Source organism: Coccinella septempunctata, chromosome 2, assembly GCF_907165205.1.
Source record: "Coccinella septempunctata chromosome 2, icCocSept1.1, whole genome shotgun sequence".
Lineage (NCBI taxonomy): Eukaryota > Metazoa > Arthropoda > Insecta > Coleoptera > Coccinellidae > Coccinella > Coccinella septempunctata.
The window spans coordinates 11,818,439-11,836,992 of NC_058190.1; the positions used below are offsets into that span (position 1 = coordinate 11,818,439).

At 33.4% G+C, this 18,554-nt stretch overlaps 2 protein-coding genes across 2 annotated transcripts; one reads left to right on the forward strand and one right to left on the reverse strand.

Moving 5' to 3' along the window:
- Positions 1–2,565: 2,565 nt before the first annotated feature.
- LOC123306347 lies at positions 2,566–3,726 on the reverse strand. The gene is made up of 2 exons (XM_044888316.1): positions 3,061–3,726; positions 2,566–2,964 (listed from the first exon to the last, which is right to left on the reverse strand). The coding sequence occupies exons 1-2, from the start codon at positions 3,232–3,234 to the stop codon at positions 2,569–2,571; spliced, it is 570 nt and encodes a 189-aa protein (XP_044744251.1). The 5' UTR covers positions 3,235–3,726; the 3' UTR covers positions 2,566–2,568.
- A 7,278-nt stretch (positions 3,727–11,004) lies between these two features.
- Positions 11,005–18,277, forward strand: LOC123306349. The gene is made up of 2 exons (XM_044888318.1): positions 11,005–11,397; positions 17,584–18,277. The coding sequence occupies exon 2, from the start codon at positions 17,614–17,616 to the stop codon at positions 18,061–18,063; it is 450 nt and encodes a 149-aa protein (XP_044744253.1). The 5' UTR covers positions 11,005–11,397; positions 17,584–17,613; the 3' UTR covers positions 18,064–18,277.
- Positions 18,278–18,554: the final 277 nt, after the last annotated feature.

Below are 18,554 nucleotides of genomic sequence, written 5' to 3' on the forward strand. Positions count from 1 at the left end.
AAATATTAGCGTTGCATTAATGATTGCGAAACTAAAGTCAGTCACTAGTCTAGGCCATTTTTTTTTTCTGCTGTATCGCAAATGACTTGAATTTCGCTAGCCATGAACCGATTGAAGTGGTATCGTGATGGCAACTAAACATTTCAAAAATTGGGCACACTCTATTATTGAATGATGTGACGATTACGCCTGCATAACAAAATATTCTTTTTTTAACGAATTTTGGTTTTCTTATGACATTTCCTGTGGAATACAAATTAAAAATATCTTCACCTTCATTTCTCAATAAAATATCGAGTTGTTCGGAACTGAATATATAAACATGGAAAGGCTGACCAACACTCTTTATGTATCCCTCATTGTCACGTTGCATAAGACACATATCACATAGGGGAGAGTGGGGTAATTGGGAACGGCGGGTAATTGGGAACAGCTATATAAAAAATACTTCCTCATGTGCGACACTCTCTTCAACATTTTCAACGGATGCATCTTGCGATTCCCTGGACTTATTCAAAAGTTGCGGCGATAAGTTGCATATTTCCTGTTACGGTGAGTCGAAGAATGGATTTCGCATTTCGACTATAATTTTTTCGTGTGTTATAATACTTGTAACTATCTTATTTTAAAGTTTAGAGATGCCATATTTTGTTGATTCCATACTGGTACTATATTTTTCTAAAACCTATGTAATTTGAAGTTGAAAGAAAATGGGTAAGTGAATGCGAGCCATTTTTAATTCTTTTGATAACTTGGGGTAATTAGGAACGTTGTCAGGTGGGTAATTGGGAACGCACCTTATATCCCTTGCGTTCCCAATCACTTCTGTGCTGCTCTGGTTGATGGTTGAAAAATGTGTTGTATCTAGATGCCAAGAAATTATACAAAGAAGACCGAAACGAAATATAAAATTGAATATCCCTGCTGTGTGTTGGAAGATTTAAGGAACAAAAAGCTCACAATAGGCTAAGCTGAAACTAAATACTCTGTTCCGAAAATTGAAACAAAATGAATTCAAGATATTATCAAGTTAACTAATGAAAAATCAACATGAAGAAAAACAAAGAAGGCAAATACCTACAGAGAAATGTTGAGAAGGGAAAAATTCAACATAAAGAACCTAAAACCAACATAAAAAGGGTACAAAAAGGCACGCCAAAAGCAAAGGACTGAGAAATTCAACCCAGGTTACACAGAAAAGAAGAATTTTTCTGCATAATTTGTTATGTAATGTATGAAGCCCCACCAATGGAGGAATTGATCATGTGAGATACCTGTAAGCTCTGGGCACATGAAAAATGTACTGCAAGAGAAACAAGACGTGTGATATGTGCCATTTCTAATTATTCTTATTTGCTCCGGGACTGTTCACAATTAGGGGAGAGTTCCTTTGAATCGGACGGCCCATGAACCGGACGCTACAGTTTTCTACTACACTCGATGGTAATTTAGCACCCTTTACATAAATCCCATTTTTGCAACAAGGCGCGAGCCACAGGGTTGGCCATTTTCCAAGAGATATCGATCGATGTTGCAAAAATAAGATTTACGTAAAGGATGCTAAATTACTATCGAGTGTAGTAGAAAACTGTAGCGTCCGGTTCATGGGCCGTCCGATTCAAAGGAACTCTCCCCTACCCCATAGGGTGTCGGGTAAATAGAAACGATAGTATTTTTTGATTTCGTTGATATTTTTTAGAAAACGCTGATTTTTTATAATTTTTTGTTTCCTATTAGTACATAAATGAGCAAAGTTCATTTTTCAATGGAAGTTTAATATTTTTAGTGATTTTTTGTATAATTTTTCAGCGTTTGAAATTAAGTGTTCCCAATTCCCCCACTTTCCCCTATACAGATCATCTTTATCCCTATCATTATGACCTAATGCTTCCGATCTCACTTTTCTCAATACCGAATCCGATTTTATATTTTGCAAATTACCAGAATTTATCAATTCCGAACCACTGTTTTTTATTCTTTGTTCCCTAGATTTAGAAGCTTTAATCGATAGTAGCTCCTTCTTGGCTATTTTCCTATCATCACCTTTCAAATAGGAAGTAACTGATTCCAAGTGATTATAATTTGTCACGGAACAATATACCTACTGAAACATTATGATCACAATGCATTTAACAAAATCGATCCACTATGAGTACATAGGTATTACATTTTTTATGAGCACAATATGCATACCTATATTCGTAGAGAATGTGTTTTCTTAACATATCTTTCATGTTAAATATTCAAGCTGCATATATTGTTGATCATTTTGAACTTATTCGTCATAATATAAGTCCATCGGCCTTTCAATAACATCTTATTTCGAAACATAGTCTCAAATTCCTCCGACGATAGTTTGAATTCTCCTAAATAATTTTTGCATGAGGCAAAAGGTGGGGGATGAGGTCAGAATTTTTCAAGTTAATCTTATTTTGGGCTTATATATTTAGTCGAGTTAGTGAAAATAAGATGGTGTGTGGGAATAAAGGTATAAATTAGTAACTCATTTTTTCTTCTCTTGATCTTTCAAGATATAGAAAAATTGTTATCAGTAAAAGAATGAAGTCATTATTTAAATTTATTTTCTAAAAAATTGACCAATTTTTCATGGCTATCAGCCAATCTTCCGGTTGTTTCTGACAACCTAGCTATGTTGTCTGAAATGCATCTCAACACCTCCAGCGTTTCTTGGTGCATTAACTGCATCGAATCCCAAGTTGAATTCCTGCTTCCACCATTTCCTGAATTGTCCACTCTACTCCTTTTCCTGGGGGTTTCGGACACCTCAGTCTCCCCAATCAGTGGGGTTAATGGAGGTGGGAGTAGAGATGGAGATACTTTAATTTTAATTCCAGATGCCTCTGACCTACTATTCCCCATGGGTTTTGTAGGACGTTGTTCCTCCGGCATGGTCACTTCAAGAGGAAGTATGGAATGGTCCTCCGTTATGGTATTTCCAACGGGCTAAAAATAATATCAAATGGTTGTACTACTAAATACTTTTGTGAAGGACAATTTTACAACAGAAACAAGAAAGGTTCAAACATGTTAAATACTTACAGCTCCCAGTTCCTGTTGGCTGTGTCCATACACAGATGCATTTCCAATTAACTGGAGAAGCCTCTTTTCATTTCCATTAAGTGGAGGCAAAGACGGACCGCCACCACCAGTTTGAGATCGCTCCCTATTTATGGCGGCTGCCTTTGCCCTCAATTTCGATTTCCAGTCTGCCATGGATTGCAATAACAAATAGTAATTTACATACTATGGTTCAAATAAATAACTAACGGATAGTACGATATGCATTATGTAGGTACCGTTACCTGGATCTTTAGTGATTAGGATGAATATAGTTGATATATTTCATTATAAATCCACTCAAGTAGTAAAGCCAATCTAGTTTAAAAAAGATTTACATACATTTTGCCATTTCTTCATTGGTTTTTGCTGGAAGCTCAGACTATTTAGAATGGTGGTTGCTTCTTTCCACAACTCATCATATTTTTTTTACCATTTACAGCGTCGAATTTCTTCGTCAATATTTCTGGATTATGCTCCAGAAATACCGACCACTGCTGCTGATTTGTTTTTACCCTTCGGACCATGGTTTCTGAAACATTTAAAAAATTGGAGTATACATACAATATAGAGTTCTTTACATTACCTTCACGATTGGAAAGATTCTAAAGAAAGAAATATTGAAGAAAATTCGTATCTAGATTGAACACAGTAGGGGAGAGTTCCTTTGAATTGGACGGCCCATGAACCGGACGCTACAGTTTTTTAAAACACTCGATGGTGATTTGGCGTCCTTTACGTAACTCCCATTTTCGCAACAAGGTGCGAGCCACAGGGTCAGCCATTTTACAAGAGATCTCGATCGATGTTGCGAAAATGGAATTTACGTAAAGGATGCCAAATCACCATCGAGTGTTTTAAAAAACTGAAGCGTCCGGTTCATGGGCCGTCCAGTTCAAAGGAACTCTCCCCTATTATTAACCTTTTTCGAAAAGGATCATATTCGCAAATTGCCTTTAGGATATTATTCAAGAGGCATAGATTAATATTCAAGAAATATTCTTCACTTAGTTGGCAGTAGAAATATATGGATGAACTAAGTAACATAATTGTATACTTACAACAATTTTATTAAATTTGAAATTAAATTCTAATAACACAAACAGAGGGAGCGTTAATTTTGAATTTTTTACTTTGACAATTGACATATTACGAAATACATGTGACCAAATCCAACCAATCATAATAGCCTGAATCGTGAACGTTATCATAACGCGTTCCAAAACTTATTGTTTCGCTTGGACTTCGGGTTTTTCGTTCGGCTGTCACGACTTTTGTCGAATGCTCTTACAGAATACCAATCCGACGAAAATGATCGCTTCGCTTCGATATCGTTTCGTTTTGGGCTTACAGAATCGCCCGACAGGACATACAACAGTTCTGAATTGGGTAGGGTTCAGGAGGTTGTAAAAAGGTTTGGACTCAGATACAAGGGCATCCGGCCTTAGTTTTAGACTTAGATACAAGGGCATCCGGCCTAAAGTTCGACTCGGATACAACGGCATCCGGCCTCAGATTTCGACGCAAATACAACGGCATCCGGCCTTCGGGATACTAGGAAGGGCAAAATCCAAAAAAGTTGTATGTTTGTCCAGTAACACAAATATGAATTATTTCCGCTCTTGGCTATCACGTTCAAATATGTCAAGTATTGACCAACTCAAAAAAATGATAATAATGAAAGAAAAGGAAAAATGATTATTAATGGTCCTTAATGCAATTACAGTATTTACCCTGTTGGTCGTACCTAAGTGATCGAATCAATGGCTTGGCTTGGGGACGCTTCAGCTACATTTACAAGTATCCATAAGATTGGCACAAAAAAATATGCGGAAATTAAGAAATTAATACCATGAATATTACATAACGTAAGCGCATTCATAATAAAACAAGTTGATTATAATTACTAGCCCTCAAATCATAACTTGTATCGAATTGGAAGCCAAAGTAATAGCGTCTAAAATGGCGTCTAGCGTCCTTATGACGTGTTCAAAGAAAGAAAGACTCAGAAAGTACGTTATTATCTAGAATAAGGAAAATGAGTCATATTTATTGTGTGTGAAGCACATAAAATAGAAACGAACGATATTGACCCTCGAATAATTAACGGAATATATACCTTAACAATGAATATTAATAGAATGCATTAAGTACCCAAAATCGCACATCAATGAAACCTTCAAATTAGTAAAACAAGAAACGGTAATAATGAAATGCGTGGTAACTTACATATGAAATTCACAGAACAAAATGAAGAAAAAATAAGCTTTGTCTTACGCAAAATTCATTCTAGAGAAAAACTAATAGGGAAAACTGGTTTAACTCGTTTCAAGAAAGGACGCTTAATGAATTACTCATTAGGGATTTCTTGGCTTTCAGATCTCAAGTAATTAAAAAAGAGCATCTTCAAGGGCCTGCGCCATCTCCCCTTTCAACTCGACAACTCGTATAGAAAACCCTCTCTAAGATTTCATTTCGTCTTTGATCGAGTCCACTAGAGGGCAGTATTTATGGCAATAATGAAAAAAAACAGTCCCTTCTAATAATTGCCGGTAATACAAAATTGTTCAACTACTCCGAAAAGTGCTTCTTTATTACCAATGATAATGACCCATTAATAACAGTCATCCTAATGAGCCAACAGCTGCTAGTTAAACGTTCGACTTTACATTAAACAATACGCACGCATTGAATTATTCACTTTTCCGAGCTCCCTCTGTGAATTCGCCATAAAAAGCTATTTTGGCTAGTCGTGTGTGGTGCATCCTCAGAATGCGGCCGCTCCATCTGAGTCGGGCCCCCGTTACTTGAGTCTCAATTGTTATACAACTCGCGCGTTGCAAGACTTCCGCATTCGACACTTTGTGGAACCATCTGATGTGCATTATTTGTCTTAGATGACGTTGTTGCGTTTGTTCAAGCTGTTTAATATGTCGCCTGTAGGGCGTCCAGCTTTCGCTTTGTAAACATATTTTTCAATATCGGGAAATGGTTCGAACAATTCGCAACCCATAGTTGCTCACACATCTTCAGTAGAAATGGTGGAAATTGGTGTGAAAATATAATATTGAAAATTCTAGAGCCCAAAATCTATCGGGAACTGAAAAACTAGCTATCACCTGAAGGAAGGCACATTTTTCAATTAATGATATTAATTTGATCTGATGAGATGAATTTGATACTAGTTCCGTTGCTAGCAATATGTTTTGCAAACTCAAAAAGATTCGGCTGTTTTTTTTATGCTCGCAACAATTTTTTAAAATTTCACTCAATTATAATTATTCAAGTAGCTGTGCATTTCAAACTTGAGGATTTCTCTGTCTCATCGTATATGCATGTACATGTAATTGCTTGAATCTCCGAATTTCAATTTCTCTACTTTGGTTATGACATGCCAAAAATATAAGATGACAGAATACAGAAACTCCTAAGAATCAGTTTTGCATTTACTAAGAAGTCCTAACCTTTTATTGAAATTCATCTCCATCCAGGCGTTCGATACTCGAATATGTAGGAATGTCATCCCATGCGTAAAAAAGTTAGATTTACTATGAACATATCCGATTCTGTATTCTCGAACTATGAAATATCAAAATATTCCTCCAAGATTCAGAGGCACTGCTTCCAATGGTATTTAGGGATCATATCTTCCTACAGGTTCTAGTTCCAATAAATTCGAGAATCGATTCCTTGAACGGAACTACTACTTGTGCAAAACTTTTTGCTTATATATTTTGAATCCCTCGAAACAAATTTCCTTATAGAGTTTTCGGTCTGATTTTTGTCGAAATATCAAATGAAATATTTCTGATGAAGCCATAAATTAGGATAGGATTTTCAAGAAATGAATCTTTGGTCTTAGACTATTAGTATGAATAGTTATAGATGTAACTTGTTTCATTTATAATATTTGTATCTACCCCATGCAGAATACTTATGATACATGGTACTGGTACTGACCGAGAAAATGGTTCTATATTCGTCAATCATATATTAAAAAGCGCCTTTATCACGAGGCAAAGACAGAAACTTACCACTTGAATTACTATTGATGGTTTCTAAATGCTTCATTGTAAAGAGAGAACATGACTTGGCTCATGCAAAATTATGAAGTCTCATGAACCATCTCGAAAGTAATAGTGGAGGGGGTTTCAATTTGAAAAAATGGTCTATACCGACTGAAGACGATCGAAAATATTCCTTTTTCTGAAAAGCAACTACTAGTTATTTGACCGTTAAAGTATCCTGCATGGTTAGGTTTTGCCATTACAACTAAAATACTTCAGTTGTGCTCTGATTTTGCCATGGAATTCATTCGAAAATATTTAAATACTTACACATGTTTTACAATATTGCCGTGTTTGCACATTTACGTTTTTGTTCGAGGCAAGCTATTCTCGACAAGATTTTCCTATGTTGATCCGACTCTTTTTTATGGCCATCAGAAAAATTTCGTATTTTTGGGACGCAAGATAGTATATAAGTATATTTATGGATAGGATTGAGAATATGCCTATACCGATGCAACAACCGATTTTGATCACTAACGGCCGTTTCCAATAAACCTATCAATCCTTTGTTTCACTTACTGACGATTGGTAACCATTGGTAACCATTCTAAAATTTATCTACAGATAGATCATAGAAACGAAATTTCATGCATTTTCTATCTTCAGTAACTGAAACAATGGATAGATAGGATTATTGAAAACGGCCGTAAGGGATTCAAAATTTTTGAAATTATAAGGGCATTTTGTATCTGCTGCGAAATTGATTCTTTTTCTGTGTTTTTCACTAAAAGGCAGTTTTTTTGAAGATGCGAAGGATCTGATTAAGTGGATTCATGGAGCATTGAGTAAATAACAGTTGACAATTATCGAGTACCAAGCATCAAAAATGTTTATGCAGACCAAATTAATGATTGGAAACCGGATGCAATATTCTGTTGCGAAGTGTTGCGAGACATCAGAATCAACACCGCTTGCAACACTTTTTATGAGAAAAAAATTGATGCGCAACAAAATCTTACATCCGGTGAGTTTTCGGCCTAAGCAGGAGCATATTTCCAGATCAAGCCGTTTGAAAGATCACTCAGTTTTGGCCAAGAAGGCATAGAAAGAAAGCGCAATTCATACCACCTGTTGGAAGGGTAATGATGAAGTCGGCTTAATAATGATAGCTACGCCACTGCGCGCTAGTGTGACGTAGCATCTGGCTACACCCAAGTGACTCCTAGATGCCTCCTCTCTATGTCTTCTTGGTTTTGGTAGAAGTAAGGTTGAGTTCTATAGCCGGATTGGCCCAATCCACGATTAAATATATAAGGTTTTTACATATGATTGTAACATCGCATTGGACTTTCAATTAATTACATTTTCCTGCCCACTCCATTCTCATTATTGAATTTTCTCTTCTTGGAATATCAAGAATTTTATGTCCAGAAAATGTGAAAATAATTGAAATCTGTCGAATGAAAATATTTCGACTCCCATTTCGATGTCACAATCATCCAGAAGAACCCCAGAGTTTAGCACAATAATAATATGGCTTTCATTCAAAATTTTCCTCGCTTGATTTTTTTTTGTGGCTGCATAAATAATTTCATTGCAATTAACATATTCAACTCTTAGCTTATTGATAATTATTACCTGTCATTTGCGGCTCCATAACTCCACACAAAAATGGTTATTCTAAACGTAAAAATTTATCCTGAGTGGAAATGCAAGCAATGTTTGATAAATGAAAGCTCTGTATTTGATGTTGAATTGTGTTCAAAAATATTTTCAAGATAAATTCTGTGTGGCTCGTCGCTAGTTCAATGTTATGAAAGCTTGACATCGCTATTGACAACGATTTGCAGTTCAAACTATGCGATAATCTGCTTTCAATATTCACGAAATATTTTCAAACTTTTTTGCGTGTGACGTCACCGTTGAAACACCAAAATGCGTACTTTTCAAAACCTCTGAAATATTTTTGAAAAACGTTCACGGCAAAATACAGCTCAGGTTCATTTCACTTTCACAAAATAATCTGATATAAACCATTACATCGTCATACATATATTATGTTACATCGTATTATTGAGAATTACCTCAAACGGCTGAATTTTCACAGATCCTGAAATATCAATTGAATAATTTTCTGTTATTCATGAATTTCAGCGTAATTTTGGCATATATCGCTATGAAAATCTTTGCAATACTTAACTTAACTAGACCGTTATTTTCCTCTGATCAACTAGTTGAATTCGTCAACTAGTTGACGCATCAACTACGTCAATTGTGTAGTAGTGGACAAGCTTGAACTTGAGACGGTGTTAACCGATCAACGATATACCGCTAGACTAGACTACTAGTTAGTGGTTATGCCATATTCGCTTGATTGTCGCTTAACATTTCACACGAAGCTTTTTACACTTTTATTCGATTCAAATCGAACTCGTCTCATTATATCAAGTCAATATCAATATGTTATAGGTATAAGAATTTTCGTATTGTTGAGATTTATACTACCATTGAACTGCTTGTTAATATTATCAAGTATGATTTGTAATTTGTTGCTGTTATATGAGATATAACGATTTTTCAGTGGGATAGCAGCAATCTCCAATTAAATCGTGTTATTGTATGTAGTTCTCCTGATGAAGAGATAATAAATTTATATTATTAATATATATTATTATTCATTTGAAATCGGTCAACAAAAATAAATCAATTTTTTCTCGACTTCACTTTTGACAATTATATGAAACGCATCGTTTGATTCGTCTACATATAACTATAAGCTTAATTGATGATTATTGCAATATTTATAAAGATTTAGAAAGTGCCATCAGCATTGCTTGAATGCACAGAAGATATTTTCGGATGGAATGAATAATGAATTTACAGGGTGCTCAGAAAAGAATGGCTGAATTTTCTGTTGCATCTCTTCGCATAAAAATAAGGCACTCGAAGTACAAAAGATATGTTATTTATAAAAAAGAAACATTAAAAATTTTTTACATTTCACATTCGTGTACAGAACTTTTTACGATTTGTTGAGAAAAAAATAAAAATTGGCGACATTTAGGAAGAACTCTGCTGAAATGATGCAAAACGTTCTTCCGGAAAATTGACATTAAGGAACATAATTTGTTCCCTTTTACTAGTCAATCTTGTGCACCTTGCCTTTATTATCAGCCCAGTTTTTGAGAACATCCGCTCGCATGCAACAAAGATTGTCACAATATTGCACCTTGATTCAAAAATTTTCTTCAAATTTGGGTAGACATACTGGTGTTGTCTCCACCATTCTTTAGGACATGTTAAATTGCCTGACGAGTCTTTTTTGGTAGAATCTCATCAGATAGAAACATATCGACCTCCTTGATTGCCTTTGACATAGGCGTCCCTGGGAGGGAGTATTTGTCGATACCGTCTTATCAAATATATTACAGTGACGGTGGAGAGAGTGACAGTCGCCATTTCATCAACTTCCGCAATCATTCCAGCAACTTGTTCTCTTATTTTTTCTCTAGTTTTTAGCGCTTCATTGTGGTCCGAAAATCCGTGGATCTTGAAACGAGGGTCCAAAAACGTATTTATCGAAAAATTAGCACTTCGCTCTATACATTTGAATCGCTTTTCCAATCCTGACTTCAGACGAAGTGCCGTTTCTCTCGATCCTTTTACTAAGTCCGTTCTTGCCAAGAGCCTTTGGCATGCTTCTTTTAAGCAATGGGTTACTATAATTATAGTGCTAACCGTTGCATACTTTTCACCACTCGTCGACCTAGTGTAAGCTGACTAGATTATCCCCAGTTCAATGACGGACGGACCTGGTGAATGTGTATATATTTATATATATAATTATGTAATCGCACCCCATATTAATTCAATGTTACTTATCAAGGTTAACCATAAGTATTGTATATTACTATGTTGCAGCCTGCAAAGTCAGCAGTGAACACCTGCAGTGCTGAGTCACATCCTTTAGATAAGATATTTGTATAAAAGCATCTTCTTCCTTGCATTCATTGAAGAAATAGATCTAGAGCCTTAGTCGATAGTCATAGTTTACACAGAATATCCAAATATTCTCAATTGTAAATAAAGTGTTTTTTAAAAACCAAGTCTTCATCCCAAAATTCATAATTGGCGACGAGGATGGGATTGTGCCAGGTCTGAAGAAGAGTGAATAGTGCCAGTCAAGTGTACCAGCTCCAGATCAGATACCTGTTGGTTTCAACCATCAAGCACACCCTGAAGAACCAGTGGAAGAAGACCAGAGAGTCCGATTGACGGAGTAGCGACCTCAACGACTTCAAGACTATCGGTGAGCATTTCCTATTTCTCCCCAGTTTCCCTAATCTGGTAAAAAATTAGTAAACTTGTATAGTTTTTCCTAGGTTTCTTTAAAAAACCGATTTTCAAAAAGTTTTTCCTAGGTTTCTTTGAAAAAACCGATCACTAAAGAGTTTTTCCTAGGTTTCTTTATTGAGAAAAAACCGATTACTATTTTAATATTGATAATTTATCTTGATACCGTAATTACTTTATAACATTTAATATTTTTATATTTCACGATTACGTCGATTAAACATTTTTCGGGTCGTAAAAAGAAAATAAATAAGATGGCTCAAGAGAGAATAGATTTATCACTAGCTGAAAAATTTGGTATGCTCTTGCCTAAATTTTCTGGTATTGAAAATGAACTTCATTCGTTTATTAAAAGTTCCGAACAATATCTATTGATGTTTGCGGAAGAAAATCAAATAGTAAAGAATTATTGTTATGCTGTCGTTAAATCGAAACTGACTGATAGAGCCCTAGCTGAAGTTTCTACATCTGATGTTCCTGATAATTGGGGATTATTAAAGAACTTTTTATATAGCAAATTTGGTGATAATATTAATTTAGACGTTTTGATTCACAATTTACAATTTTTGACTAAAAAACCTAATGAAGATTTATTAGCTTTCATTGATAAAATTATTGCGATGAAAATCAGAATAAATTACAGAATTGATGCCGATTTAATGCCTGATCCAGAAAAACAAATTTATAAATCTAATATTCATAAAATTTGTAAAACCGTGTTAATTTCGAATGCCCCTGTAGAATTGAGAACCTATTTAATTACCAATAATGCACTTTCTTTCGATGAAACGGTCAATGCCGTGAAAGATTATCTGTGCAATATGGCACAATATGAATTATTAGATAGGAGCCGTCGCACCAAGAATGTGCAATCGTCGAATAAAGCATTTAATCATCAGTCAACGTACCGAAATAATTATTCGTTCAATCATCAGCCGAGAAATAATAGATTTTATAATAATCAGCAAAGTTTTCCGTCACAGCCGATTCAGATTCAACAGCGGCCAGTGAAAACTCATTATCCTTCATATCGAGAAACTTTTGAAAGATCAAATCCACAACGAAATCAAAATGTTAATGTTTTCAAGCCTAACCCTAATTATAGAAATAATAGCCCGCCTGAAAGAATGTCTATACAGACTAGAAACTACCCGCAAAAACGAGCGAATTATTCCACGCAATATAATGTTAATCCACAAAGAAACTTCTATAATAATCGTAATGAAAATTATTCAAATGTTAATAATCATCGTAATGAGAATATTCCTAATTTTACATTCGAAGAATTAACTCACGCTGAAGAAGAAAAGCGGAAAGAGAATTTTTATAGTCAATTAAAACCCTCTCCGTCAAAGATACAACCGAATCGAAATTTTCGTCAATCAGCCGAAAAACTCGCGTTGACTTAAACCAGACGTTAGAATATCATAATCAATTACCCTATGTAGAATTCGAATATCCCAAATGTAAATTATTGATTGATAGTGGATGTTCAGTTTGTCTAATTGATCCAAAATTCGCTTATAATAATTTTAAAGAAAATATCTTTAGAGAAGATACTACCCTTACTGCATGTTTCAGATCCCAAACGTCAAATGAAAAAGTTTTATTGCCTTTGTTTCCCGAATTAAAAATGAATGATTGTCATCCCTTTGTTCTTTATAAATTTCATAAAAATTATGATGGTCTAATAGGAGCAGATTTTCTTAATAAATACGATTTGAGAATTGATTTCAAAAATATGGTTTTAGAAAATGATTTTTGTCAGATCCCTTTTAAATATCAACAAGTTTGTCAAAATCCAACAAGAATTCCTATAGATTTGAGTCATTTAGAACCCAAAATAAAAAGTCAACTTATAAAAATCTTTCAAACCAATGATAAAGTCCTTCAATTGCCGGGTCAACCATTGAATTTTTCAAGTAAAATCAAACACAGAATTAGAACGATCGATGAAAATCCAGTTCACTCTAAAATTTATCGTTATCCAGAGATTCATCGTGAAGAGGTGAAAAACCAAATTGAAGATTTATTAGAAAAGAAAATAATCAGACCGAGTATATCTCCATGGTCATTTCCCGTAGTAATTGTTCCTAAAAAACAGGACTTATCCGGAAAAACTAAATGGCGTATGGCCATAGATTATAGAAAGTTGAATGAAAAAACTATTGACGATAAGTATCCATTACCCCAAATTGACTCTATCTTAGACAAACTCGGTAACAAAAAATATTTTACAACCATAGATTTAGCATCCGGATTTCATCAAATAGAGTTGGATGAAAATTCGATTGAAAAAACTGCTTTTACTGTCAAAAACGGACATTATGAGTTTTTAAGAATGCCTTTCGGACTTAAGAATGCGCCAGCAACTTTTCAGAGATTAATGAACGAAGTTTTGAAAAATTTTATTGGAAAGATATGCTATATTTATATGGATGATATAATAATATTCTCAGAAACTATTGAACAGCATTTAGCTGATATCCATAATATTTTAGAAACACTTGCATCGGAAAATCTGAAAATTCAGTTAGATAAATGTCATTTCTTTAAAACAGAAATTGAATTCCTTGGTCATGTAATTACTCCTGAAGGAATCAAACCAAATCCAAATAAATTAGAAGCTATTCAAAATTATCCTATTCCTAAAACACAGAAGGAAATTAAATCTTTCCTTGGTCTTATAGGATACTACAGAAAATTCATTCCTAATTTTGCAAAAATTACTAAACCATTGACAATGTGTTTGAAGAAGAATGCGAAGATTAATATTGATAATTCTGATTACATTGAATCCTTTGAATTATGCAAAAATAATTTATTGAATCACCCAATTCTCCGATATCCCGATTTTAATGCGCCCTTTGTTTTGACAACTGATGCGTCAGGTTTTGCGATAGGTTCAGTTTTATCTCAAGGAGAACCACCTGATGATCTTCCGATCGCCTACGCAAGTCGTACTTTAAATTCCGCTGAAACTCGATATAGCACGATAGAAAAAGAATTATTATCAATTGTTTGGTCATGTAAGCATTTTCGACCATACCTCTACGGAAGGAAATTCACGATCTATACAGATCATAAACCATTAATTTGGCTATTTTCGTTAAAAGAACCGAATTCAAGATTAATGCGCTGGAGAATTAAGTTAGAAGAATACGATTACGAAATCAAGTATAGAAAAGGATCGATGAATAATGCCGATGCGTTAAGTAGAATTATATGGAAATCTGAAGATGAGAAAACGTATGAAAACTTCTTAAAATTAAATGAAAATAATGAAATTCCTGAATCTAATAATGTTAAAGAAAAAGAAGGAAATTTATTTAAAGCTCCAAAAAAGTATTCATTTGCACACTGTGTATCTAGAGATCTAGAAATGAGTAAAGGAATCGCGTCAATTTTTAAAAATAAATACGGAAATGTAGATGAATTAAAGCTACAAAATAAGACTATTGGTGAAGTTGCGTCTATTAGAAAAGACAATAAGAATATTTATTATTTAATAACAAAAGAATTTTATTTTGATAAACCTAATTATGAAAATGTTTTTGAATGTTTAATCAAGCTTAAAGAATTATGCGAATATAATAATGACAAATATTTAGCATTACCGCGATTAGCAAGTGGTTTAGATAGACTAGAATGGTCATGCATTTACAATATGATCAAATATATTTTCAACGAATCAAAAATCAATGTAGTTATTTATTATTTATCAAGATCGAAAAATGAGTATATTGAAGAGTTTAATGGAATCGAAGATGACGAAATTTCTTTGATTAATCACATATCAGATGATGAACTAGACGAATGCGTTGAACTTTTAACTAACCCTAATGAGGAATTGCCAGTTTTAGAAAATGAAGATTTAAGTGAATTAAAAACAGGAAATGTTATTATACATAGCGATGTCACAGTTCATAGTGGTATTGAAAACCCTATTTTAGAAATTCCTTACACTGAAAGAAGCGTAAATGCCTATCCATTACAAATTATTTTCAAAACAGCATCGAATTTTAATGTTACGAAAATTAAATTATTTGGAGATAAACTCAGATTTAGAGTGTCTATTAATTCAATTGATAAAGATATTTTTCAGTTTATTAAAGAATTCGTACAACCTAAAAAGTCATACACAATATATTTTGCGTCTCAGGAATTAGAAAAACCTTTTATAAACATTTTACAGAACAAATTCGATTATAAAACCCTCAACTTCAAAATTTCAAATATTTTGTTAGAAGATATAGAAGATAAAGAAGAACAACTTTTAAGAATTCAACAATATCATGAAACTAAGACTATTCATCGTGGCTTAAGAGAAAATTTAATAAGTTTGAGAAAAAAGTATTATTGGCCGAATATGAATAAAGATGTTCAAAATTATATTAATGCATGTGAAATCTGTCAAAAGAATAAGTACGAAAGAACACCCATTGAATTACAGTTTAAACCAAACCCGATAGGATCAAAACCTTTTACACATATTTATTGTGATACTATAAGATTTGGACAAAATTATTGTTTGAGCATTGTAGACTCATTTTCAAGGTTGGGTCAATGTTACCCTTTACTTCAGAAAACGGGAACAGAAATTGTAGATAAATTAATAATGTTTTTCAGTCATTATGGCATTCCTATAAAAATAACCTGTGACAATGGACTCGAATTTAAAAATAGCGTAGTACAAGATTTTTGCAGAGTCCATCAAATTGAAATTCATTATATTACTAATTACAATCCTAATTCAAATGCTCTAGTAGAAAGATTCCATTCAACCCTGATCGAACAAATGAGAACTATTGAATCTAAAAACTCCACATTCCAAAGTAAATTGGCACAAGCCTTATTAAGTTATAATAATTCAAATCATTCCAGCCTAGAATTAACGCCTATGCAAATAATAAAAGCAGATCTAAATTATTCTTTACCAATCGAACAAACTCACAACGAGAAAATTCAAAATTACGTTGAGAATTATATTGAGAATTTAAATGATATAACGAAACACTTGGAGAAAAATCAAAAGAGGGCAACCGAAAAGTTAGATAAATTAAATGAAAGACGTTCAGCAAAAAGTACTCATGAATTAAATGAAAACCCAACTTTTATTAAAAATCCAATAACGCGTAAACTTGATCCCGTATACAAAAAAGTAGATATTCGCGAAATCGATACACATAGAATTCAAGATAATAAAAATAAACACATTTATCATAAGAAAATTTTGAAACAAAGAAAAAAGTAGTTGAATATTTTGTTTCAGATCAAGATGAAATACGTCACATTTATTTTCATAATACTCGAGGCAGTAGAATTAATAACGAACCTCACAATTATTCCCTTAGAAAATAATATTCTTCCAATCTTATTAGGAAAAGCCTATATTACGAAAAGGCATATACAATTGATTTATCATATTGATTTGAGTCAAATTGAAGACCTAATAATCAAATATCAAAAAGAGATTGATCATTTTAAAAATAAACAACTAGGGTTTTCTCAGACAGCACATTATCAGTATTTACAGCATTCAAATTTAATAAACGTAAAAACATTAGAAGAACTTTTAACTCAGAGAATTAGAGAAAAAAGAGGATTGATTAATGTTGGAGGCAAAATATCAAAGATACTATTTGGAACATTAGATTCTGATGACGAAGAGCTTTACCAAAGTTATTTTGAAAGTATAAAGAAAAACGAAGAGACACTTATGAGGAATCAAAAACAAATTGCTACTATTATAAATGAGTTGAAAAATAAGTACATTAATAAATTTCAGAAATTAACTGAAAATTTCAAATTGCTTCGTACTGTACCTCAATTAGAACGTATTGAACAAATGCATCTAATGACTTTTGAAATTAAAGACATCAAAAATATTTTGGATGAGATTCAAACAGCAGTGAGCTTTGCAAGATTGCACATCCTGCATGAATCTATTCTCCCTTACACAAAATTTGCGGAAATTGTCAAAAACGATACTATCATTCCAATGCATCATTTAAAAGATTATTTTCAGATATGTCATACTAAAGTAATTTTTAAAGAAAAAACATTGTTATTTCTAATTTCAATTCCAACGGTATATGAGGAAAAATATAATCTATACAAGTTTTACTATATCCCTCAACGGAATTTGTCCCTTCCTTTCACAAACCCCTATATGCTCACTCGAGACGAAGAACTAAGATGGTCCACGAAACAATGTCATCAAGTAGAGGAAGACTACCTCTGTGATCAAGATTCCCTCGACAGGCCTCCAGAATGCATGAAAAATGTTTTGAAAACTCATTTAGAAAGCTGTCCCAGAAGAGAATCACCCTCAGCACCAAATTTAAAAACATTGGAAGATGGAAATATTTTATCGATTAATAATTTGGAAATTCAAGAAAAATGCCCACAGCAGACAAAGTATCATTTTACCCCGCCAATGGCTATAATTCAGTCCAAGTGTATCATAAGTAACAATCAAAAGGAAATTTACCCCATCCAAGTTAAAAACGAGGAGAAATACATCGTTCTACCAAAACCAACATTTTTACTAATCACTCCAAGGAAGAAGAGAAAGAAGACTTCAACGTCAAGGATGAAGAAATTCCAGATATCCAGCTAGATGAAATTGAAGACTGGAAATGGAATTCATCGTTATCAACATTTATGATTATTTTGATTCTTATAATAATTTTAACCATTATTTGGGTAATTTGTAAAGTTTTTCATAATTTTAAAGCTACACCTCAAAGAGGTGATACCTTTATCCAAAGGGGGGAGGAATTATGTAATCGCACCCCATATTAATTCAATGTTACTTATCAAGGTTAACCATAAGTATTGTATATTACTATGTTGCAGCCTGCAAAGTCAGCAGTGAACACCTGCAGTGCTGAGTCACATCCTTTAGATAAGATATTTGTATAAAAGCATCTTCTTCCTTGCATTCATTGAAGAAATAGATCTAGAGCCTTAGTCGATAGTCATAGTTTACACAGAATATCCAAATATTCTCAATTGTAAATAAAGTGTTTTTTAAAAACCAAGTCTTCATCCCAAAATTCATAATTATATATATATATATATATATATATATATATTTACATCCCGGCA

What these genes read in the sequence shown, in the direction of transcription:
- LOC123306347 (XM_044888316.1), bottom strand. Translation starts at nt 3,234, where the DNA reads ATGGCAGACTGGAAATCGAAATTGAGGGCAAAGGCAGCCGCCATAAAT. An exon ending in GCCAACAGGAACTGGGAGCT is followed by an intron (nt 2,965 to 3,060) that starts GTAAGTATTTAA and finishes TATTATTTTTAG; the next exon opens with CCCGTTGGAAATACCATAAC.
- LOC123306349 (XM_044888318.1), top strand. Translation starts at nt 17,614, where the DNA reads ATGCTCACTCGAGACGAAGAACTAAGATGGTCCACGAAACAATGTCAT.